Source organism: Lissotriton vulgaris, chromosome 3_1 (assembly GCF_964263255.1).
Source record: "Lissotriton vulgaris chromosome 3_1, aLisVul1.2, whole genome shotgun sequence".
NCBI lineage: Eukaryota > Metazoa > Chordata > Amphibia > Caudata > Salamandridae > Lissotriton > Lissotriton vulgaris.
In genome coordinates this window covers 2,078,057,848-2,078,084,785 of record NC_141689.1, presented here as the reverse complement: position 1 = coordinate 2,078,084,785, position 26,938 = coordinate 2,078,057,848, and the positions used below count along the sequence as shown (strand labels likewise).

The window sequence follows — 26,938 nt, the reverse complement described above, 5'->3', positions numbered from 1 at the left end:
TTATTCAGTAAACCAGGGAGGAGCATCCTATAATGCCCTAGGTCTTCTTTTCAAACAAATATTTTCTTACTGGTGGTGCCCCTACATGATTGCATTGTGTGGGCTGAACAAATGATAAAAGAAAGACTCAGAGACAGGTTGGTTTTATTTTGGAAAAGCAACAACATGTATCTGAGTCTTTCTTTTAACATTTTTAGCCCTCAAAATGCAACGATAAAACCTAAGTTAAAGGATAGACTCACAGACATGTTGATTTTTATTTTTAATAATTGAACCTTGATCAAACATTTTAATAATAAACACTGTTATTAGACATTGCATTGTGTGAATTACTGAACTATATATTTGATTAAACATATTAGCGATTTTCGGACAAAAGTGATAGATCTGCTTTATATATATTGATATGCTCACCACTTTATACAGCAATTAGGCACACTTTTTATAACTTAGTGTTGTGGCTCTTTGACAAAGTCAGTAAGTCTGCCTGAATGTGGCAAGGCTCTGCGGCTAACCACAAGGAAGACTGTTGTCCACAAGGCCTTGCCACACACCAGGCCCTGCGGCGAACCCATGCCACACATGGCTGAAGGCCATGCCTTGCCTGGGGTTGGCGTTACGGATGGTAATAAAATATTACTTTACGTTAAAAAAAAACTAAAAATGTACTGGAAAAAAAAGCTTATGTGACGTTATAGTTTGGAATTGTAGTTATATCTTACTTTACAGTATAAAAACGTAGAACTTCACTGAAAAAAAACACAATGGTTAAAGGAACAATAAAGTTAAGTGAAAATTTCAGTTTTAAACAAAAAAAAACCACAAACATTCACCAGTTATTGTCATCTCTTGGTACTATAACTAGTGCCTTAAAGTAACTATAACTTGTGCCCTCGCCAGAGGGCGCATGGTCAACTGTGGCGAAAGATGGCGGCTCGGCTCTGAGCTCTGGCTGATTCTGCCTCCATCTGACATAATCCTGGGAGCCCTGGGGGCCTGGCGTGACAGAGGAAAATGGGTGCTATGTACCTCGGCGGCCTAAGGGTGAAGATGGATGACTTGCCCTGAGCACTACTGGGCTGAGGCCGGAACTACCAAGATGGCAGTCACGACTCGTTGAACTTGGATGCTGGCAACCGGATGGCAGAGGTTACTGTGCGGGCTCTGACACTGACCCCAGAGCAGTCCGGCTGAGTGGGGAGAGCTGGGCCCTCAACCCTGGGCCGAGGAAAACTGTGGGACCAGCCTTGAGCCTATAGGTGTGGGGCCGCAGTGAAGTGAGCGTGGCTGCCATTGCTTGCACTGCTGCATACTCCCTGGTGATGCCGGGGGCCACCAAAGGAGGCCTGATAGCTGACAGGGGCTGAACCTTTGACTTGGCGAGGGCAGTGACAAGCCCCCTCCTTGGTACACACCTGGCAAGGAGAGGAGACTAAAGGTTGGCAGTGCAGCAGTGAACACAGAGGTACCAACAGCAACATTGCATTGGGAGGGGCTCTAAGACATACAAACAGCGGGGGAAAGCCCTGGGATTCTGTCACTCTGGCTTCTTTGGTTGAGGCCTAATATCCCCAAGGGACCATGATGGCACTGCTGAGAAGGGGTGCAGAGTGAGCGAACACCAAAGCAACAAAGGCTCCTTCTCTCACCAGTGATGCACATGGGCAGAGTTGAGGCCACCCCTCGGCCTTCCCTGGTGAATGGATTGCGACATCCACAGCCATAATCATGGGGAGGACACACTTCATGAAGGATGTGGGAGGCACTGCTGAGTATGCTACACCACCACCCGAGGCATCTCCCCACAGAACCAGCTACGCCTGGAGTCGTCCTGCCCATGTAGCACAGAGGACATGCTGGATAAGATACTGGAGGTGGTGTTTTCTGCTCCCGTCCACTGGGAGGGAGCTTAGTGTTTGCTCTTCACGTTGTGGGAGCTTTGAAATTGCTCCAACCAAGCAAGACCAAACCCAGGTTTCCCTGCCCGCACCCTGGGGGTGGGCACGTCGGGACATAGTTTGAGCCAGCCCTGAGGGATAGAGTCCCTAGGGGCATTAATGGCTCCCTCGAGCTGGGCAGTGCAGCCCCCTCCTCCTTTTTGGGTCTCGCCTACGCAGCGTGCATGCGCTGCATAGGAGGGAACCTTTTGGAAAGGATCAGCATTTTGGGGGAAAACGTACACGTTTTATATTGCTTTGTATGGCAACACGTGCACGTTTGGCATTTCCCTTGCGGGAGCGATCTTTGGCGAAATCTGTTTGTAATTATCTTGCAAACAGATGGTGGCCCTGCTCGCTCCTGCAAGGGAAACGCTGTGTGTGTCTGGGCAGGCACAAGCTCACATGCGCACCACTCCTGGGCTTGTTTAGGCTGCTCATGTGTTCGGTTTAAGCTTATTTGGCAAGGCACTTGCATGCCAGAAGCCGTCCCTGCTCTGTCCTCATTCGGCATTTATTAACAGTGGTCCTCATGGCCCCGGAGGGCTCTAAACACGCTGCAATGCAGGCCTCATTATTTATTAAGCCTGCCTGTGATCATACCAAAGGAGTCCGGACCGGGCAGTGTGAGGGTTACTTGCAGTTGTGTTGCATGATTGCGCGCAGCTGCCTTGCTCAACCCAGGCATGGGGGACCCACCGAGGTTCACCCCAATGAATTTTGCAGGATGTGTGTGCCCCTAATTTTCAACATATCGTGGGGACACTGATTTGCTTGATCGGGCAGCAGAACGGGGTAAATCCTCAACGGAGGTCCCAACCTTGCTGCTTCTGATTTACCATAATCAATGTTGTAAGCGTTCACGAGTTCCTGTAACCTATGTTTAGTGCTTAATTACTGCATGACCTGGAATAGAAGCGCAGATGTGCTGTATCTATGTGTTCCCTGAAACTGAATGTGTTTAGTCTTTAAACCGTATGGCATTAGGTGCTCTAATGTTAATTTTTTCTGATTGCCTAAGCAGTCTCCTGTCCGGAGGCAGCCACGGCTTCCCTTCCTGTGTCTTGATCATTGAAGGTAAGTTATGGCTTTGTTTTGGGAAGTATGCCACAACGTGAAATCTGTTATTCAACCACATTTATAAGGTCCCAAAAGTGAGACCTATTGGCTATGCGAATGCTTGTATTGCCTGGCTGGGCTGCAGGGGTGTGCGATTCCCGGAGCTGAATACACCCCGGAGTTGGGCCAAATGCCCCCTCCCCCTTTTTTTGCATGGCCCGGCCTGCGGGTAGCAGTACCCAGAGCCGAAATCGGGCCAAGAAGGGGCAGCATGCCAAATATGGTGTATTCCTTTCCAGTGGTTTGGGCTTTAGTCGTGCCTAAAATCCTTATGTGAAACTGCATGGAGAAAACACATTTTCGGGACCCCCCCCTTTTCTCTTCTAATCTCCTCAAGCCGATTTACTGATGTAATTTTCCATTTGCATGAATTCACACTAATAAACACATCTAAATCCAATTGACTGAATCTGCCACCAGAAACTGGTGGAAATGCACAGAACAGCTTGTTGCGAGGACAAGGCAAATCCCAATCACCAACAAGAACCAAAAAGCAATGGATTAGCCATTAACCTTAGGTTCTGGAGTAATTTCTACCTGCCATAATACACTTTAAAGCCTTGTCAGATGTAGTAAGCGCTATGTAAATGTGATTACTTTACAATATATTACAATACACTTTGTCCAGACAGTTTTATATGCAGGTCTATCCAGACTTTCAAACTTGATTAGGTTTACATCCGTTGTTTTTTGCTGAAAGTATATTACAGCCAGAAACCAGAAAGGAATGAAACTGTTGCTCAATGAGCAGGGAAGCTAGCATGGGGTCCCCTTACATCCCACACAGTTATTTGTACACCCCATATAAATCCAAGCACACAACACACCGCATAGGCTGAATGGGAAAGACCCCAAGTATGAGGAATGAAATGGAGAGGATCAGCAGACTGACATCCAGCTGGTGCAGTCAAAAGGCCTGTTGATATCACTACAGTCTCAGCTGTTACCAGCAGCTAATGCCTCTTAGGCCTGTTTGGAGCAGTAGAGATACTCCACTATGGGTAAGTGGCGACTCTAGGTATGCTTTCTGGTCATCGAACACTTATCTTCTACTGAAGAACATCAGCAGATATGGAGTACCCTCACCTCACTTCCTGGTTGTCTAGTTCAATGAACTAAAACCAGCAGGGGCAAATCAAGAAAAAGGGTAGGATTGCAAAGCTCTCTGCGTAGTAACAGTCATTCCTGGTAGGTGAACAAAGATCACCCCTCCGTACAGATCCACTCCAGGTACTTGTGAGTGACTATCTGAGCTGAGCATAACTACTTATTTTACTAAACTAAAGTATCTCTATCTGTGTTGGTTGGCCCTTTGGTGTCTCACCACTGAAGGCATGCTCACAGCTCACAAAACATGAATAATAGAGTTGCTCTTCACCCAATGATTTTAAACACAAAAATAAAAATATAACTTGCAAGGTAGCACATTTGATTTGCAAAAATCATACATCGATGATTTAATTTGTTGTGATCCCGTTTACAACAAATTTAAAATAATTTAATGACAGTTGTGAGTTTAATTAATAACTGTTTTCTGTGTATGCATGTCTGGCATTTGGCTATAACCATGACAGGGACACTGTGGCCAGAAACAGGGATATTTACACTTGCCTTTAAGATGCATTTCCATCCTCTGGGAAGCCGCAGAGGCTCTTCTGTTCCCTATAAAAGTTATATTCAGCTTTTTGATACGAATTCATATCTGCGCCTAAAAATAAACTTCTATTCGGTGACTCAATTTAGACATTGTTTTTTTAAGTGAGGTTTGTATTTCAGCAGTGATTATGTATATCGGCATCTAAGACAAAACAAAATCTTCATGGCCCCGGGGCTAAGAATGATAAGAGCTCAGCAAGAAAATAATTTGTTAGGAAGAGAAGATCCTCGAAACTAAGTAGCTTTGAGCGAACGTGGACGCGAACGTGACCTCCCTGGAAAGAGCCGCCGTCTCGTGCAGACTGTACAAACTGCACTCTGTTTACACTGGAGACGGTTCTGGGAATCGCGCAGCCCTAAATGGCTAAAAGGGTTAGTGACATCTTGAGAGTGAACAGCTGCTCCGGCAGCCGCTGTTTCTTGTCCTCAGCCTGAGAATTATCTGTGCCTTCCCTTGTCCTCCCTCTGTCCCAGCAAGCACATGACGAAACACATGCGGCCTGCGAATAACACGCCGTGGCCGTGTGTAACCCCTGCTACGCTATACTTGTGAGCGGAACAGTCACTGGGATACCCGCTACCAACGAGAACAGACACATCCGCATGTGGTTTACACTACACCAACTAGGCATGTTGGAGGCCACTACAATTATGCGGCAACTGGTGCCCAAGTTATGCAGTAGGATTGACAAAAAATGCAGCAAACATGCAAATTATGCTGTATAATGCGCAAATTCAATGTAGTACTTAGCCATCTTGTCATTTTAATACACATTAGATGCACAGCATTCATTGAGAAAGCAATACAATTTTTGACCCTTTCCAATGGCACTAAACATTCCATGGGTATTCAAACAAAACTACTGTGTTGAGAACCCAGACAAAAAGTGAGTGTTTTTGAATCTTCTATTTTCTTTAGTCTAAGGAAAGGGCTGTTGTGTGTTTTCTCTTATCAAGCCATCCACTGGATCACTCGCTCTACTTGGGTAAAATTTAAAGCACTTTGGGGCATATTACCAACAATTAGCGATATTTATCGCTAACTGAGCAGGCACCAAACCGCTCGCTATCGCCTACAAGCTGTCGCTAACTGGTGTTAGCGACAGCTTGGTAATAGGGCGATGGAATTATCGTCGCTTAAGGGCCGAAAACGGCCGCTAATGCGGCGATAATTCAAAATCGCCACCCTTGGTAATATGCCCCCATGTGACTCAAAGCTCTCCATCTCTCTTTACTTCTTGGACCTAGTGTTGACCAATCTCCTCAGACACAAGTTATCCTTCAGTAGTTGGTGCGCCTGTATACATCTGAAACTTCTTCGCTGAGAACATCAGAAGAATAGATTTGTCTCCACTGCTTACATAAACTGTGAGTACCTCTATTTATTCTTAGTTGCTGTTTTTCATATATTCTGAGTTCACTCAGTGTTGTGCCTACAAAAATGATTTGACTCATTCATGGGTGAGAAATAGCACACATGCACCAGTGAAGGCTCCGCCGCTAAGGCGGAGGAGCGTCGCCCCACTCACGTTATTACCATTTTATGTTTCTCCCTGCTGCAGCAGCTTTCTGGGCAGGGCAGGGCTGCTCCGAGGACAGAGGAGCAGGGAAGGAGTGGTTTGCCCACTCCTAAGTGCACATGACTGTTTGGTCAGCTCTCTCGGGCTGCACAAAACAGTCATGCGCACTTCCCATGTTCTCCATGCAGGCGGCATTACAGCCTTCACGGAGAACATGTCCAGGCCCCCATTCCCTGGCTGAGCGCCGATCCATGGTGCTCAGGCCAATCACAACTCTGCATTGCAGAGTTGTGATTGGCTATCAGGAGCCTGGAAGCTGGGTGCTTCCTGCTGCTTCCTGTATCCTGCTGCAGGACTGGAGCAGGAAGAAGAGGGTGGAGGAGAGGCGGCGGCCAGCTATCACCGGTAAGTGTTTTTTTAAAATGTTTTTTTCACCCTCACAACCCCCCTTCCCCCGCCTCACCACCCAAGTCCAGTAGCAGTCGCTACTGAAATGCACAGAGAGCAAGATCAAGTATTGTGAACCTTTGTGTATAGTTGGAACGTAAGAGGAATGTTATTTCTACAGTGCACAATTAAAAGCAACGTTCTTGGAATTATTTTAAGTATGGTGGAGTACGGGAGTTTTAAAGGATATTAGGCCAAGGCTTTTAAGCTGTGAGGTCAAGGGGCCACTGAATGCGCATCTCACTTTGAGAGAGATGGTACTGCCTTCTTTACTAGTACAACACAATATTGCTTACAGTGGAAGCATAATTTTAGTGAAGAGACAGGCCTTTTTAGATCTTGTCTACAGATAGCATTCAGCTGTCTTTTTTGTAAAAGACTCCTTGTAGCCCAAGACGACAACTCACAGTGGGCTTATAGCCCACCAATTGCTTACCATTGCTTAACTTTCTTGTGGCTCTGACTTGCTTGTTTCTAATTTGACGGCTTTTCTTCCTCTTCTTGTGTTTGTTCCTCCCTTGGAGCATATCCTCTTTACCATCTTTTTGGTTGGTTAACTTGGCCCATTCTACACTCACACTTGGGGAACTACTCTTTTCTTTTTCTTTCAGCTCTCAATGAGAGTGCATGTGTTTCCTTGCTCTCTCCCACGTGTGCTACCCCCCGAAATACATCCCCAACCTGGTGTGCTTTATCTTGCTCCCTGCACCCTGTCTTTTGTTGATTTTTATTTCTTTTCTACTGCTCCCTCCCCCGGCCTCAAGCTTGTTGTTTGCTCCTTGCCCACTCGATGTTGCTGCCTCCCTGTTGACATCTTCCACATCCACTCTTCCATTGCTCTTCACCCATCTCCTTTGCAGTTTCTAAGCACTTTTATCATTTACAATTTATGGAGTGCCCGACAGCAGCCGTTTCCTGCCACTCCAGTGTGAAACGTGCTTTTACAAACTCTTAATTTATTTTTTATCATATTTATCACTTCAAGTGGTGTCTACCGTCTTGGAATGGTAAATTAACAAAACAAAAATAGTGGTTGTGATTTGCTGTATACCTGTGTATGTGTGGCGACAATTAGGCATGCTTATATGTCATCATTCTATGTCACCATAGTGTCATCATGCATATGTACACATGCACACACACATCACATTGTGATATGTGTTTCTTTTTTTCTGATGCTTAAACACATTGGCAAAACATAATCACAATGCCAATAGAGCACACAAATTAGATCTATTGGCTTTGCAAATGCTTTGGGTTCCATAAAGCCTCTTTCATTGAGTCCAAAGTCACAGACCAGACAGCAACACTATCTGTCCTTGCCAAGCAGCTGAATTTAACTTTGGCTCATGCAATATTTCGTAGTGTTAACATTTGAATTTACAATATGACCAGAGGTACTACAGAGTAGGGTTCATTGACTATCACAGAGCTGTAAACCTTGGATACGTCCAGAAGGCTCCCACTCTTGCGGGAACTAATATGAATTTCAGAATTAATTTTGTGTACAATTTAAAGCTGAGAAGAAAGAGACCAAAGCGATCATGCCACAAAAATGTCCTTCTCCAAGAGCAGAGTCAATATCAGATCCAATGAGGCGCTTCCCCTCTAGGGCCATGATGTGAGGGCACTCATTGACCAAAGCACAGAGCTCCATGACCACAATAAAGACCTCCCTGCTTAGCATTTTACATATAAGAATGACATCTGGCAAAACAAGATGCAGTGATCCAGGAAGAGTTTTACCCCTAGATAGAGGAGCACATTTATGCAATTCAAACTAGTAAACCCTCAGCAAATACTAATGAGCAAGCTATGGGTCTGGGTTACAATGGTATAATGAATGTGCAGTATTTGGCGCTTTTAGATTGCTTTCATTAATACTTCTATTGGTTTTACTTATGAATGACTGGAAACCTATGCACATAGCGAAGAGTTGATTTTAGCTACAGTACACCCTCTCAGAATAGAGCATTTGAGTACCTTGTGTTTTTTAATTTGTTGATCCGATATGGCGGATAATTTGTTTGACACACAATAAAAATATTAACATTCATAGACAAATGTGAAATATTTATTAGAAAATCTGAGTTCTCAAAGTTTTCTGAACACTTACGGCAGTCCAAGTTATAATATCCTCGTCGTTAATCAAAACAATATAAAATAGAGGAATAATGCTTGTGGAATGTATTTTAATGCAAACACTGTCTTGATATTGCTTGATATTATGTTGTATAACATTCTAGAGAGAAAAAAGTCAGGTACCAAAATCTTATACAAGATTTAATTGAGCTTTGTCCAGTTCTATATTCACTCTTTTGAAAGGTTCATTTTGACTCAAAAGCGTAAAGAGTGGTTGTTTTGTCGTGTAAGTATTTCCATTGGGCAGTCTTAAATATCAAGTGTTTCATAGGCCTCATCAGGACCTTGTCTCAGAAGAGTACATACATCACTCCCTTGGAGGTATCATTTATTAACCTGTAAACACTGATAATGAACCTGGACAATAAAACCGCGCCACCTCCTCACCACACAGTAATAATTATATGAAGAAATGTTTGCTGGAAGCTGGTCTCTTGTAAAAGAATAGCGAATTCCTAGGCAGAGTATGGCATTGCAAGCATCCACTTTGGAACAACGATGAGCATCACACAGCTGAGTAACCTATAAACACCGCGCACACCTTAAGTCATTGTTCTCAGTACTGGCACTTAAGTGTAGGCGATGGCAACATGAAGGGCCCACTCAAGCACATAAAAAGTGATGTGTCTCTAATATTGTAGATTCCAAAGTCTACCTTCAAGCACCAGTTTATTCAAGCAAACATTCATGCAAGTATTATTGTGTAATATCAGTACTCACCCGCTCTCTCTTTTTCGGAAATGCCTTGTGCAATCTGAAAAATGAAATTATTCTATTATGAGAGTGTGTTTTTACAGTCAGTGATTAACTTCAGAAGCTACATACCTTACAGTACCGTATAGGAGTGAAAAACCCTACAATACTGTGCATCTGGCAAGATATAAATTGGAAATGTCACTTCAATTTTGACTTACGAGTGCAAACAAGAGGCATGCCAATGAAAGACAACAAACACTTTGGCACTATAATAACATGCTTCATATCTCGGTCCATGTTGTCACGGATAATGCAAAAACAACCGCTCTCACAGTTCAAGGAATAATTCCTTTCATAGAAATTTGTATTGTTGTAAAAAATACAGCAAAACACATTTGCACCATTTCTAGGTCTAGCCTACCAGTTTACCTTTAGCTGCCTGGTAGGCAAAAGCCTATTGTGGACTATGTCAAAAATTTACAGAGGGCTTTCGCATTGCTAACAATTGGTTGCCTTTGTCGTCACTCTTATTTGCTTACTTTTTATTCAAGAACTTTCCCTGTCCATCTTGTGTTTGTCCCTCCCCTTCTCCTTTTTGTCCCTCCCCTAGAGCACTAAAACATGCCCTCTTTACTGTCCTTTTGGTTGAATGACTTGTATCCTTTCACTGCTTATGTTTAGGAAATTACTTTTTACCTTTTTCTTTCAGCACTCCACGAGAGTGAATGTGTTTTAGAGCTCTCTCTCTCCAGTGCTGCATCCCTCCCTTAAAAACATACCACCATCCATCTGTTGCTTCCTCAACCTTCCTTCCAAACTCGTTTATTGATTCTCCAGCACTCGCTAGCTTTCCAAGGATGTTTTTGGACCTCCCATAGTCCAGCCTCAAGGGCCATTGTTGCTCCATTGCCCCTTTCGCTCTCCATTTCTTCTTACCATCAGCTACACCACCCGCTCCTCTGTTGCCCTCCCAGCACCCACTGTTCTTTTTTAATCCATCATGGAGTGAAAGTTTTTTTTTTTTAAATGGTGCCCTCGTCATTTTGCAGGCGCGCACATGAGTGGTGACTTATACACGTCTCCAAACACGAAAGCACATACGAAATGACATTGCCACCAGCAGTGACTGTGTCATTGCATCTTTGTATATTATGTTCAATGCTTTCCAGTTTTGGCAAAAAATGCTTTTTGCCGATGCTGCACATCTTTGGCAAGCAGCATTGGCAAAAATGTTGAGGCCGCACAAGTACCGAATTCCAGTGGCACAGACTAAAAGTGGGTGACTGGTCCAGGACTTCAGCTGCTTTCCATGGTGGTCAGCCAAAGACATGCAAAATCCTCTTGTAATGAGACACACGTGACTGACTAGTTTGGAAAACACACTCATCTTACAATTGTTTTAAGCGTTTGCTAATTTGATAAAGAAAAAAGATCCTTTAGAAATTATGTCAACATTTTGAATTGCTGAACAAGCAAAGCAACCTTAGTCAGAGGATAGATGTGTGTATTGTGATTGGGCATTACATTTAACAAAACTAAAATGTGCGGCATCTCACATAACAACTGAAGGAAATAGCATACCTGCTCTTCTGACGTCATTCATTATACCAAACAAGGCCACTGGTTCAAGGAGAAATTATCTCACATAAGTTATTTTTTTATTCCCACCCGATATTTGCTGACTGAACCAGTCTCAGGCAGAACAAAGTTGTGCAAAAGTTTGGTTACAAAATTCACACAACACAAACGTTTCAAAGTTCGTGAGCATAATAAAAATTTTGCACAGGTTAATTTTTGTAATGTTTGGTTAAAAACGGAAATGGGTAACTAAATAGATGTTGCTGATCGGATATTCCAATTTCTTCTTTAGTGACTTATTAAACAAACTATCAATTCAATTTAAAATCATCTATGACTGTATGAAACATTAAGGTTACAATGAAACACCTTTTCCCCATAATTGGAAGCTGTAAAACTCCCAGTAAGACTGTGTGAGACATTCCACAAGCCTTCACATTTGACATCTCATGAGGTCACTGATGATCTTAAACACAAGCTCATATTAGCAAAGAAGAGGACAGCTGAATGAGTGGGCTAAAGCGGAAATGAGAAATGAGCTTCTGGAGAACATTTAGAACACAGCGTTGTCACCACTTTTGGTGGCTCTTGAGAGCTTACTCGGACCCTGGCACAGAGGTAAAATGGCTTTTGTGCCCCCTTTTAGATCTCGCCTGAGACCGTGCAAAAAAGTTTCAAAAGGGGTGAGAGCCCATCCATTACATAACTTTGGTTGGCTTCCTCGTTGCGGTCACTTCTTTTGTTTTTATTCGTCAGTGGCACTGTGTTCCTTTTGCTGGTCTCTCCAGAAGGCTTTGGGTCGATTTAAGTTTCACCTTGTTATATTCGACACGCAGACCACACTTATTTAATCTACCAATCCATCTCAGTTTCATCTGCATTTTGCTCTCCGCCCTCTTATTGCTTAAAACCTTCTCTCGAACTGTTTGTCACTGACATAGTTATCTAAAAAATGCTTGGGCGCTATTTTTTTTAAATCTACCGATCCATTTTGGATTAGGAAATGTAAAAAAAATAGGCATGATGGCACCACCACTAAGGCCACTTCATTTTGTAGACGTGCACAGGTTTAAGAATTGGTAAAGTTAGTAGCTTCTTAAGCCAATACCTATTGACTTGGCAATGCTTGTTTTTCTTATTGCTTAAAACCGGTCCCAGCACTTCCTCCTGGGTTGTGTGGGGGAGCTACCTCATCCCTTCTCCCTGGCAGCTAATGGTATCTGGAAGAGGCTCTGGCTTGGGAGCCCCATGCCAGGAAGCATCCTGTAATTTACAGGGCACAGGGGAAGGATTTAGTGGTGGGACAATCAGTAGAACACATGTGTCTGGAGCAGGCGGGCAACTAGAGCCAAATTTCCGGGGGTGGGGGTGGGAGGGGGGTTGGGTTAGGAAAAAGCTTTCGGGGTGGGGGGCTAATTCTTTCAGCCATAGGCAGAGTGGCTCTAAGAAGGGATGCAAACACAACAAAAGCCTCATTAACAAGTAAATGGTCTTTTAAAGACCGGTGAAGTACTCTGTTGTTATACTGATGCCCTCCAGACTCTGGAGGGCATGAGTATAACAACAGAGCTCGGGAAGCAGATTCAGTGTCTCAGGCCTTCTGCAAGCTCACCTGCTCTTCACAGCCTTTTCTCCCTTTTTAGGTCTCGCCTGGCAAAAGCAGCGCTCTTGCCATGGAGAGGACCTTTTGGAAACAATTCTCCTCGTGGGCTTACGTGCACGCGTCTGCATGGACTAAGATGGCTGCTCTCGCCATCTGTCCAATGCAGACAGCATGCACTTGTCCGTGGGACTGTGGTCAGTCTGACGCCATCTTGTTTCTCTTTCAATACCTCAATGCTGCCATGATGTCAGCCGCTGCTTTCTCAAAGACCCAACATTCTTCACGGCACACCCATACCTCCAGTATCCTGGCGTGGATCGTAGCTTCCGGCGGCTCTAGCGTTCTGAGTGACTGATAGACCTTTGCACTAATCATGGCTCTTAATATTTACCACTCGGTGCCAGTTTGCTATAATGGCCAATCAACGGGTGGAATATCGGAGCGTCTGGCACACCATGGCCAATCGGCGTTTGGAATATGGGAGCCTCTGGCTCTAAGATCCAATAGGCTTTGTCTGTGGGCGGAGTGTCCGGGGTCCAGCTACAGCTACAACATGGTGAGTGAGAGGGAATGGTCAGTGTGAAGAGAATGAGTGAGCACCACCAAGTGTGGGTGGAGCGGAGGCAACGCCAAAAGTAGCTTAAAGCGCTAAAAGTGAAGGGGCTGAGTGAGCACCATGGAGTGTTGGCTGGAGGCAGTGGGTTAAGATGCATGACTCATGCGAAGCTCCAAAGGAGTATTGTGTTTTAGGAATCAGCGATTTCAGTGTCCATATTCATCAGCTTCACATAAGGACGGGGGTTGAGGGATAGGAAGGACGGGAATAACAACACTTCACCATGGCCAGTGAGACGGAACTGGTCAGCAGATGTATTATCTGTCAACAGCGGTCCTTGACAAATTACTGTAGAGGCTTTAAATAATTATAGGCCACAATCTGCGCTATAATGAATAAGGTGTCCAGCCGGACCGTGTAATTTAATAAATGGAAGGTTTGAAGGAAATTCAAGAGAACATAAATACAATGGGACACAGTCCTGTATCCAGTACATACAACAAGGCAAGACAAAACAATATTTACAAGGGTAGGGTATTTCTCAGGCAATTATACAATTAGTGAGACGCTAGTGCAGTAAGAAAAATCAGCCTAGCTGTACTCATGTAGTAAAACACAATTGGGTCATACAGTGGGGAACTACTAATGTTTTACCTACATCAACTGTCAACGGCGTTTCGATCCTATTAAAAATAAAGGATCATCATCAGGACTAACAATGTACTGCCTGAATATGCAAGCCTGTAAGGAATTGTGGGAAACAAAAAACACAAGGGACATTTGTTTAAAACCTCACCTCAACCTCCAAAACATAACATTGAGGATTTCCACGCCATGCTTTAAGGTTGTAAACTGCCGTACGTGCGTGCAAAATTGCCGTGTTTTGTGACAGCCATCCAGCAATTATATAATTGTGACAGTAGCTGGTGTTGAGTTGTGAAGCATTCAAGTTTTTGTGCTGGCGGAACAAGAGATTAGCCCGAGGCCAGTTAACCTAGGACAGGTAAGGGGAGCAACCTGGCACCAATTTATTACGGAACATGGGATAACCCCGAGGACAGTTAACCTAGGACAGGTAAAGGAAGCACCTTGGCTCCTGTGAGGGTAACGTGGAGAAGGTACAGAACGCTATGATCTAAGGCGATTCTGAGCCAGTGAGGATTGGTAGTTACAGTGAGAAAGCACCTAAACTCCTATTGGGTGGCGTGTAGCTGGCGCAAGACACTTGGGGTCTGAGGCGACTCCCCCAGCCGGGGTTGCTGCGGAGAGATCGAAACCAGGGATTAGTGGGGTGGTGTGGGCTGGTAAAACCGGGAGAGGTCGTGTATATACATACCTAAGCCCGAGGTTGCGTGGTTAGTAGGGCTTGTCCAGGGGCGGATAAGGTTGCCAGTGAAGACGCCGTCGACAGTTGATGTAGTTAAAACATGAGTTCCCCACTGTGTGACCCAATTGTGTTTTACTACATGAGTACAGCTAGGCTGATTTTTCTTACTGCACTAGCATCTCACTAATTGTAAAATTGCCTGAGAAATACCCTTCCCTTGTAAATATTGTTTTTTCTTACCTTGTAGTGTGTACTGGATACAAGACTGTGTTCTATTGTATTTATGTTCTCTTGAATTTTCTTCAAACCTTTTCATTTATTAAATAACAGGGTCCGGCTGGACACCTTATTCATTATAGCGCAGATTGTGGCCTATAATTATTTAAAGCCTCTACAGTAACTTGTGAAGGACCGCTGTTGACAGATAATACTAATACCCCTGGTCCTTGATTACCTAGTGGGTTCCCGTGTTCTTCTAAAATGGTCAGCAGATCTGGCAGGGAAAGCAAGCGCAAGGTATGTGGCGTGAGACCCTATTCAGGGCAGAATGGCGTGGATATTCCCATAAATCGCACTCGCCAATGGATATCCTGAAAACTGGTGAAGTTCTGACAGATACAAGTGAAAAGAGACTGTAGAGAAGGGAAGATATGTATCGGGTAGATAGACCAGAAATATTCTGCTTAGAGAGACCAAAACATATGGTTGTGACAGGACTGACAAGGTGATAAAGAGACAGCTGATAGGATAAAAAGAGCCATCAGAGAGAAGGTAGAGGGGCAGCTGAGAAAGAAGGTTCAGACCTACAGATCAGAAAAGTAGGAGGCAGGAGCACAAGAGGAAATGTTGTGAGATAACTCAAAGAGGGACAGAAAAATAGGGATTCATGTGAAAGAGAGAGCACCAATGAGACAAACATGATAAAAATATTTGCTAAGAGATGGGGGAATGGATATCGAATAGGGGTTGCAATAGGTTGCAGTTGTGACTCCTGGATTGTTCTTTGAAACCCCTCGCAGTGCTTATGCTCTCTCATGACATCTCTTGTGACAAAATCAGTGGCAAAAACACAGGGGTAGCTGCATTTGTGGGCGTTAGGTCTCCTCCCTTCCTGTTATGTGCCTATTTTTTATTATGCCAATAATGAATAATAGTCTATTACTCAATATTAGTGTAATAAAATGGAGTCCTAAGAGCTGTACGAGGACATGTGCTAAGCGCTGAGGTAAGTTAAATAAAATGCTTTCAACTGTATGCTGTGTCCATGTGTGCGAGTGTGTGGGACTGCGTGTGTGAGAGTAAGTCTGTTTTTATGTGCAAGCATTTTTGCGTGTGATAGTAAGAATGAGTGTGACGCGTGTTGGAGAGAATTAGTGTGAACGTGAATGAATGTAAAAATGAATAAGAGTGAGTGGCAGTGATGAACATAACTTAGTTAGAATGAATGCGTTAAAGTGAGTGAGAATAAAGAATGTAGGACTGAGTGATACTAGGAATGTAAGTGAGTGTGCGCACATGAATGAGTGGGTCAGAGTGAATCAGTTCAAGTGAGACTTGAGAGAGAAAGAATATGAGTGAGAGTAGGAATGAGTAAAAGAATGTGAGAATTTGAGTGAGTCCGAATGAGTGAGTGCAAATGAGTGAGTTACAATAAAACTGAGTGAGTGCAAATAAGAGAGAATGAATGAGTTTGAATGGTATTCAGTGAGTGGAAGTAAATGAACTTGAGAGAGAGTGGTGCTCTGATTAAGTCTGCAGTTGACTGTGGTATACTGAACATAATTCTTCGCTTACAGTGGTCCTCATGGTAAACTAGTGCTGGCACAGGTGCTTGTTTTAGCATGGAAGGTTGACCACAACGGGGGCAGCCCAAACAACCCAGAGGCAGATGTAATAAAATCTATATAATCAACAAGGGTTCAAGGTGAGAGGTTATGAATACAAGATTCATCAATGAAGAGCATTTATGAAAAACCAACAAAGATGCAGACACAATAGTTCAAAAGAGTATAATCAATTATTTTTGCAAGAAACGTAAAAACAAGACATGGATAAAAAAAAATATCAGTACTCAATTCATTACCCAACAAAAACATTGGGCAATACATAGTGTTTTAAAAACAAAGACTGACACTGGAATACAATACTTTGCAGATAATGCATAAATCCAGATCCAATTTGGGATTTTAATCCCTTCCAGATATTGAAAGCGTAGACAGTCAGGGCTCAAAATCATATAAATGTTACTAGACCTGAAGGTCTAGTAAATTGAATACACTACTCAACCTAACTGTATTGTACTTGACCTGTGAAGTGGTCTCAATCCCGATTGTCACACAGTTAACTTTACAACATCCTCACACTTCAGTCACAGAAAGAAAAGTCAATGTAGGAAGACAAACTGACTTTTGACCTGTGTCTTTGAAAGCGGAGAAATGTGACAAGATAACAAGATTTAAAGGCATCTTTATTTCTCATTCACTTTGTTAGCAAGGAGAACACCTGTTTTCAGCTCCCCAGAATTGGCTAGTAAGGGCTAAAGATAGCTCATCCTGATTAAATCTGGCTCTATTTAGCAAGTGGATTTTTCGAGCCCTGACAGTGTTTCACCCCACAGAGTCAAAGGGTCATCATCAGGACAGAGACAATTTAATGAGCAATATGTAATATCTGAGAAAATCAAACAGGCAAAAAAGAAGACAGCACCATAATTATTATGAAAAGGTAAAAGAAAAATAAGTATAGAGGACTCAAACCACAAATGGGCCTAGTAATACTTAAACACGACCAGTACGCAAACCTGTTGGACAAAGCCCGCAATCAATCGGGTAAGCAAGAAATAAAACAAGCATTGAAAATGCAATAGGTCTCCCCTTTGATTAAGTTAAAGCCATTTGCTTTGCTATACAATACCATTAGCAAAGCAAATGGCTTTAACTTAATTGATGGCAAGACCTATTGCATTTCCAATGCTTGCTAACAACTGTACTTTAATACATTGGCGTAACGTAAAATTGGGGCCCACCTGCAGAATGTGAAGAGGGGTCCCTGAGACTGATAGGAGGCTGGCTGTGGATTTAAGGGAGATAAAAGGAAGGACTAAAGCAGCAGCAGTCACCGGAGCCACGTCACGTGGAAGGCAGGCAGCTACCCCTGGAACACGGCAAGGTCTGGAGCATCCCTGGCTGCCCACAAATAGGACTGTGAATACATTCCATAGTGTGGGCACCACTCTACGGGGACATGGAGGAGGAAGTATTAATAACGGGACATCAAGGAGATCTCTTTTGTAAACAATACATCTCTGATCATTTTAATTTGCTTGAAAGACTGCAGGAGCAGGGCGAAGCTATGACATACTCTGTTGAGGGGGTGGAAAACCCCACCCAAGAGGAAATGTGGCCCTCAGATGATCACGCCCCAGTGACCCATGAGTCAACTGAAGTGACAAGCAGCCAGTGCAATCATGATTTATTAACGACTCGGCCAGTATTCACACTTCATACAAGAGGATGAAATGTACGAGTGCATGGAGGAATGTTTTCTATAATTTGCAAAAAAGTAAGAATCTCCTAAAGCAAATAGCAGACATGGTGCACACTGCTTCTACCCTACTTCTTTTCTCGTTAAGATGCTCCCTGTAGAGTGGTTGCCCTGCCCGCATTCGTGCACATGTCCGATCTTCGATAGAGACCAAGAAACACGCTGAAGTTGCTATGCCTCACCACGTCTTCAAAACAACCACATTTAAAAGACCAGTAGTGACTAAAGTGCCTGATCCTGCAGTGGAAGGAATTTGTATATTTCTATGTAGTAGCCACTGCACCGTGAAGTACCAAAGGCCCCTGCATCCCCTGTGGTTCAAGGGGGCCCCAACTCTTCAGGGGATCCCCAACCCTTCAAGAAGCTCTCACGCTACCAAGACCAATGAGTTGTTGTGAGATTTGAGATACTACGGGGGGCCCTCATCACATTCTGTGTTACGTCACTGCTTTGCCCAAATGACACATTATTTCCATCAAATGCAAAGACATCCAGATATTTCTGTGTCTGAAGGTTCATCCCTATAGCTGGGATACATATACACACACTGAGAGGACACCGCAAGGTAAAGAGTACATGCAGCCGCTCCTGCCATTCCACTTTGTTAGCTGCTTTGAACAACAAGGCAGCAGCAATTTCTTTATTGGGGTATAGGGGTGTTGCTCCCCGTTTGCATTGTTGCCCCGGATGGAGGGCGGACCCCATATTAAATGTTTACTTAACTTTACTGAGTGCATTAGTTTTGATTACATTGTTTATCGATGCGCAGTCGTGGAATGTCTTGGGCAAAGTTTCCTTTAATTACAGGATAGTGCAGCGAGCAAACATGAGTGGGGGTAGGACTGGGAGCTTGATGATTGAGAAGCTCCTTGGGATGAAGTGCGCTTGTTGGGTTGGATGGGTGCCTTGCTCTGACCAACCTGACAGGCACACTTAAACCTTTGCCTACCTCTGCAATGTAGGAGCCCGGGGGATTGTTGCCACAGCCCCCAAGTCTCCTAAGAAATGTTGGCAGGGCCTGACCGAGCCAATCATTCTGCTGCTCTCTTGCTGTTTATTAAATTACCAGCAAGGCAGCAGCATCTAGATCGGCTCAGGAGTTGTTGGAGTTGGATTAAGGGCAGAGCAGGTGGTTCCAAGTTCCATGCACACCTGGGCAAAGGCACAACATATGTTGTTCTCTCTGAGATGGACCAGAGGGTGAGTAAATCACTCATGTTGGGGAATTAATGATGATGAAGTCATGTCGGGATATATATATAATGGCTGAATCTTTGTGTCCAACTGGCCATTGACTATTTGGAAACAGTGACGTGCGGATGGATCATTTACCTAAGATGTAGACAGGTGAGCACTCATAATGAGACCGCTTTTTTACCCCGTTACAGCTGGGACTCATTTAAAATAGGACAAAGTATTCTGATATTTTTTCTTCCTCTTTGAGTTTTTGCTTCAGTTTGATGTGGTGTGGATATGGTGTGAAGGCGGAAAGGACAGATGCGGCAAAGCTACAATTTGTAGAGGGTAGTGCATTGACTTGGATAGATGAGCACCTCATATTGGAATTGGTGTTAAACTTCGCTACAGTGTTGATATTTATAAAATAGGACCATGGTGACTTGATGATTAGATACAAGCTTGTTGTGGTGCCATTTTTAATAGGCCAGACACTGTGGGAAACGCTTACTTTCAGACTGCAGTGCACTGGCGTGACTTGCTCAGGGGAGCGTACAGAATCGGACCAGTTTCTAACTTATCTACGGCTCAGACTTGCTTTTTTCCCTTGAGATGTAAGTAACAGTTCTTCCGGCATAGAGCCTGGCATACATTTCTTGGGGAGCACAGTCTGATCGGATGGACGAAATAGTGGGACAATGAGCAATGCTCCCCACAGCAGAGATTAACGTAGGGTTTCTTGCTGCAATTGTAGTGAAGGTGTGGGCATCTCAGGGCATTACTTATCGCATGAATGGAATAGTGAGAAAGGGTGGCTTCTTTGGACAGTGGGTTACCTGCGTCAATAATCCTAAACATTGCTTTGGCACAAAATATTTGTAGTACGCTCTTAAAGGGTTCACCCAGTGTAAAGATGACAAAACAACCTGAGAAACCTAGTTTGCTCGACTCCAGCCGGCATTGCAAACAATAACGATCCCCAAATGTCCCTTTGTTATATGAGGTTTGACTGGGATTTGAGAGACATTATGACACTGTTAAACATATGGGCCCTTAAAATAACATACATTATTATCAGCTGTATCATTCCATCTCTCTTCACAGAGAAGCCAAACAAATATTTATTTAAAAAAAGTTGCCTCTGCCTCCCAATATAAATGACAGCTCTTCTTATTCCTCAAGGTCTAAGGCACCTCTGAATATTGAAATATTTTATTTTCAAGAGCGTAATGATTTCCTGACACTGAATTTTGCTTAAGCTGCATTACTGCGGGGAGTGAGAGGTGGAATCCCGGGTGGGTGGGTAGGTATTTCCAGCTGGATTTTCTGAAGCACCTCTTCAAGGTCCGCATTTCCTTCTCTTCTTGAATCAAGGGTGTAATCCCTCATTATGTGTGTTCTTGCTACCATGATTTCACTCTCCATGTTATCGAGATCATGGCTGTCCATTCTAGGCCCAGCGGGGCTGGTTTGATGTTACATTTACAGGATAATCACTGACTAAATGTGAGTTCCATTCAGGTTAATTGTATGTACATATATCTTATATACTTTTACACCACTTTCAAATGTCACTAACTGCCACTGCAACCAGGGGGTTCCTGATGAGTGGGATTTCCTATCAGAAAACAAAGTAATTTTACCCACCATAGCACCAAGGCGGTCCAAAAATACTCTACCCCCTCTAACATTCTTCTTTGCCAGAAGAGAACATATACAACACATTTTACTTCACACCAAAAAGTGAAATTGACTTTCCTGTCATTGCTAGGTATTAACATCGAAACAAACCAAAACATTTGTTTTCCTTTTGCGACATAGATAAACAAAATATAATGTTTTTAGATACATTTTCATATTTGTGATGTGACTGTGGGTTTCTCTTTCTTTCTTTTATCTATGTCTAAGTTTTTGAATAGATATGAACTAAATGTATAAAATGAATCTGAGGCCATGTTTATTTAATAAACTGTCCTCTATGTTGAAGTAAAAGTATGTATGAAATTCACAGCCACCTCTTGTTTTTATAGTTCACTTTCTAAAAGTGGCATTTCTAAATAGTAATGTAAAATCCAACTACACCAGTCAGTAGACTTTATCACCACTATTCTAAACATACCAAACATGGTAATGCCACTCCTTTCTGATCAGGAATTACCACTTAAGTATATATATATAAAGGAATTCCCAATGCTAGCCTATGAGAGGAATAGGCCTCACAACTGTGAAAAACAAATTAGGCTTTTGTCACTACCAGGACATGCCACTCACAAAGGCACAAGTCCTACTTTTCACTTAGACAGCACCCTGCCCATAAGCCTACCTAGGGCCTCCCTTAGCAGTGACCTGTGTGTAATGAAAGGGGAGTTTAAAGCCTTGCAAGTAGTTTTATATGACAAGTCAAAGTGGCATTAAACTGCACACACAGGCCCAGCAGTAGAAGACCTGAGACAGGTTTGAAAGGCCATTTCAGTGGGTGGCACAAGCAGTGCTGCAGGCCCTCTAGTGGCATTTAATTTCCAGGCCCCAGGTATATGGGATACCACTTCACAAGGGACTTATAGGTACATCAAATATGCCAAACAGGTGTAAACCAATCATACCATGTTTGGAGGAAATAGAGCACATTTACTTTAGTACTAATTAGCAACAGTAAAGTGTCCAGAGTCCTTAAGCCACAAAAAGAAGGTCAGTAAAATAGGTACACAGTTTGGGTATAACCCTGCAAAAAGGGCGGGGTCCAACACTGATCCATCTCTGACTAGTAAAAAAGAGAAATTGTGCATTCTACATGATGCATGCATAATTGCCTCCAAATGGCGTGACCGGCAGCTGCAGTGTCCTCGCAATTTTTGTTTTTTAAATGTTCATTTGTACTGTACAGCCAATAGTCTTTAGCAGAGTTAATAGGTCTCAAAGTCGAGACCTTTTGGCTTTGCCAATGCTTGTTAGAAATGTGCCTATTACATGATGAGCACAAACAGCGCTACCTCATTTGAATGTCGCAATCTATTTTATCACCACCTGTTGATAAAATGGTGTACAAAAATGGCAAACTTTGCTGCACAGCCGGCAAAAAACGGTAACCTATTTGCCCAATTTTTTTTTACTGTGAACTATAAACTGGGTGCAATAACTGAGCTCAAATTGAGTGCACGTTAATTGCTCCCATATTAGTGCATTACTTTTAATGGCGCCCTTAGATGCGCTATAATTGACTCAATTTCTCAATCTAAAAAGACAGAAACTATGGGCCCAATTCACAAAAGTAATCTGAGACAAAATCCTAACTTTACGACTTTTGGAATTCACAAAGGGCATTTAGGAGTACTAAAGTTAGGATTCCTAACTTTAGTACTCCTAAATTCATTTTGTGAATACCAAAAGTCTTAAAGTTAGGATTTTGTCTCGGATTACTTTTGTGAATCAGGCCCATTGTTTCTTTTATTTAGGTGAATTACAAATAACATTTACAACCATACAGATCACTGTTTTGTTTACTACCTTTTAGACAAATACCAGCATGGGCAACTTACCATAGTATGCTTATCACTTTGGACCGTTTGTTTTCAATGTAACATTTTTAATAATTATTTTGTCAACATTGTTGTCCTATTCATCCCAGGACAACACAAAGTGCCCCAAGAACCCACAATCGGCCTTTGTAGGTCTTCCTTGTATCAGGCATGTTCAGTAATGCGAGCAGACAGTGCTCTGTCAGGACAACAAGAACTTTCACCGAGTGTTTGCTCAGCAAAAAGGCCATTGAAGGATTTGTATCACTAATACAAAACGGGTGTTAAGCATATAAAAGGCTTGAACCTGCTGCTATAATCCCCTCTAATGAAGTCTTCTGAATGCACCACCTTCTGCTGTGTTGAAAGGGCGCTAGGCCCATTCACTGGAACAGCAACACGCCTTTGTTTCATACCGCAATTCTAAAAAACAGTGTGAGGCCTTCCACTGGGAGACGTGATAAGTCGCGTGAGTGACAACTTCAACAAGAGCATGAATCCATTCATTATTAGCAAGGTTGATGTGCACATGAAATTAAGATCCCTGGAACTTGCTTATGAAAAGCTAACAAGAGCTCGTCTTTAAGTAATGATCGGGCATCTTCAGTCAAGCACAAATGAAAAAAGCCTCCTAAACTGGGACCTCCGTGTTTATATTTATCAACAATTTTTCACATATTTGCCTTTGAACTGTGAATGATGTCACAGTTAGTATCCTGGCCCCAGGCTGGCAGATTTTCACAAAATGTTCATAACTAACATTTCACTGTTTTGTGTTAATAGAAAGAATATTGTTAACTTATTGCAACTTTTGCTAAAATATATCACTTGGATCATCTGCTCCCAAAACAGAGCAATCTAGACTCTTTCTAGGGTAGAGGTGATTATAAAACAAGTTCAACTGACCACCCCCCTGAGGGAAGTGAAGCCCAGAGGTGGAAGGGGCTGGAGGGAGTGTAATGATTTTATTTTAAATTATATTTTTTTATGTATTCATTTGTCGAGTTTTAAATAGTGCCAACTTCTCCCGAGGGCATCAACGCGCTTCACAGTTTATACAGGGTAATACATCTGTGATTTACATAAAAAACATATTAAGGGAGACATACAGGCAAAATGGCAAAATGGCAGTACACAGACGATACAGAAGAAGGTGTAAAGATAAGTAGCAATACATTTCTGAGGTAGACACAGTTTATGACTATATAATTTGTTTTAGGCAAAATACTGGATAAATAAAACTCTCATCCTGCAGTTTTACCTTTTACTCTGTGAAGTCTATGTTTCTTTTGTGCCTGTTAATTTGCAGCAGACAATTATTCAATTTTTTTACAAAATCATTTTTATTGGTATTTTTGAAAAAGTACAGTACATTAGCATCAGTATCATTTAAAATGTATGTCATCCATTTAACTTCTTGTCATGATATAGAATTACATCATATTGAGCGCCCCCCTGAACGGTTCTAGAATTGGTAGGGTTGGTGTGGATCGATAGGTGAGGCGAATTCTGTGTTCATGCAAGGTAGTTTGCGATCTGTTCTGGAAGTTGGGCTTTGCTCTCATTGTCAGCCTTATGCTAAAAGTAGGGGTAAGTGCCAGCTAATGATGTAAACTGGAACAAACTAGGGAGACATAACTGGGATACACTGTGTCATATATTGCACCACTTGGTATGGGCCGCCTGAATACTGCATTATGGCTAGGTCTCTGACTATGCATGCGTGGGGGGGAGGGTCCTGGAGAGTTCCATGAAGAGTAACGTACGTATCACTCATGCTTGGCCGTTAGCCTTGACCCACTGAGCGTCTATTTTACCCGAGGACTACTCTAAGTTGCTGCAGGCTTACCCATACCACGAGGGAGAGGATACCCTGGGACTCTGGTGCATCTGATGTTTCCTGCACAAAGGAATGGTGTAACATAGCCCACAGCATAGATATAGGATGTTTGCGGGCTCCCTTGACCTCTGCAGACCGGAGTACCTCTTCCTCTGCTGTGCACCACTTCTTGACTGCTCCCACCCTTGCCGCTAGGGAGGACCCTCCGGCACCTTCCAATGCATCGCTAGGCACCGCCAGAAGGAGCACCAGGGACGCAAAATGCGTCTCAACTTTCATATTCTTGCGGCGTTTGCTAATGCCCAGGGCACAGGCCTCCCAGGTGTGTAGTCCGAAAGCCCCGTGACTGCATGGCGGGGGCGTGGATTGGGGCCCAATAGACGTGGAGCGCTGGAGAGTCCTAAAACACGTGTTTAAAAGAGGCGTTTGGTTCTGGGCATCTGGGGCAAGTGAAGGATCCATCTGGATAATATTACTGAAGCTTTTCAGGGGTGAGGATTGCGCGGTACAGAATGTGCAATTGTATGTTTTTGAAGCGGTAGTTGCAGGACACCGTTTTAGGGAATTCTAGGGCACGAGCCCATTCTTTGTTATGGAGTGGTCTGTGGAAGCAGACAATTCTTTAATGGGGGAGAGAGATCTCCAGGGCTTTAAAAATCACTTCCATTTCCCTCCAGTTGTCACTTGGTTTAAAAAAGTCAAGTGAAAAATCTGTTTTCTGGGGATAGTTTAGAATAAGTGCAGTGCTTACTGGATTCTAAAGTGTTGAAAAATCACAAAGAAATAGGAGCAGGAAGAATGTTGCAGTCCGCATCTGCTAAGGATGGAATAATTTTTAGCTTCTCATTCCCGAAAATAGTTTTTTTTTACTTCATCGTCAAATTTTTTGGCCTGACCAGGTGATGGAGCAGGATTTTGATTCAAGAAGCCTGCTCGAATGAATACCCCCATAATACATACTAACAGTAAGTAGTAATAGAACTAATGTGCACCTTATATAAACACAAGGGAAATAGCTTTGCATATGCATGAACTAACACAAAATAATATATGAAAGAGTTAAAACTGTAATAATATTGTGGTTTGAAAGAAACAAAAAATAATGCATGACTAGGCCGCATGTGCATTTCGTAGACTGCATGTTGCATCTTGCTTTTGAATAATAAATAATGCCGTTTTTGCTTAAAGCTCATGCTAGGTAACTCTAATAGGGAATGATACAAGGTGGGTGGTAGACAGTGAAAAGTGCATTGTCATGTAATTAATAAATGTCTGTATTCCCTTTTGCTATATACAGCTGCATGAAACACCAGTTTCTTAAATTGGCCACATAAGGGAGGGGTCAGAAAGAGGAGTGAAAATGTTATGACAGCGCAGTCAGAAGTGCTGAGTGCTGCAAAGAAACGAACACAAGTTGAAGGCCAATGCGATGATCGTTTGCCAAGACACGTGCCTGACCGTGGTATAAGAAGAACTCTTTTGCGGGCACTGTTTAAAGTCATGTGTATTTGAAACATGTAATAAAATGTGTGAACGGAACTATTAGAATTTGTGGGAAAGGTGTAGAACAATGAATGTGCCTAAAGTTTTAATTAAGTCACTATGGCGTGACAACACCACCTCCCAAACCCACCAATCCCCTGTCAAGTAACTAGAAATGTTGCAACAAATGTGGGATGGACATGTAGGTTTTAGGGTATAACTGGGGTGCCTTTAGGGGTGTGGTTTGCGCTTAGGCTGGCAGGAGATAGAGAGAAGAGATGCATCGCTGTCCGTCGGTTTACAGCGAGGCCTAGCTGTTTCTGACCTGTTCTGTTTCTGTCCTTTTAATCTTTGTTCCCTGATTCTATTTTGGGGAACCCCCACCATCACCTAGGCCTAGGGTTTGTATTAATCTGACTCGTTCTTGTAAATTTACTTGCAAATGTATTTTGTCTCTGAAACTTTTGTCTCTTTACCTATCCACTCTGTCATAGGTAGCTTGTTACTTATTATTTTAGATGAAACTATTGTCTCTTCATCTATCCCCTCCGTTAGCTGTATTTTGTTTCGCACTTGAATGTTGCTGAAACATTTGTCTCTTAATCGATCCATTCCTCCAAGCATAATGTCATTGCCTGTATGATGAGTTTGTATTAATTTGAATTGCTAATGTTTCTCTCCCTTTGTGAATGCATTATTTGCATTTGTGATGGTATGCATTGAGCATTTGGAAAATTATTAAGATAAGGCTTAATTAAATCTACTGAAAGTCTGTGGTTATTTAGCTGACTGAATAGTCAA

At 42.9% G+C, this 26,938-nt stretch overlaps 1 protein-coding gene across 1 annotated transcript in view; it reads right to left on the bottom strand.

Moving 5' to 3' along the window:
- The window catches only part of DLC1 (DLC1 Rho GTPase activating protein), a 1,582,515-nt gene that overhangs the window by 712,402 nt on the left and 843,175 nt on the right, over window positions 1–26,938 (bottom strand). Inside the window, exon 5 of the mRNA XM_086962607.1 lies at window positions 9,542–9,575. Within this exon, the coding sequence (XP_086818733.1) occupies window positions 9,542–9,575 (34 nt within the window). The remainder of the gene's footprint in view (window positions 1–9,541; window positions 9,576–26,938) is intronic.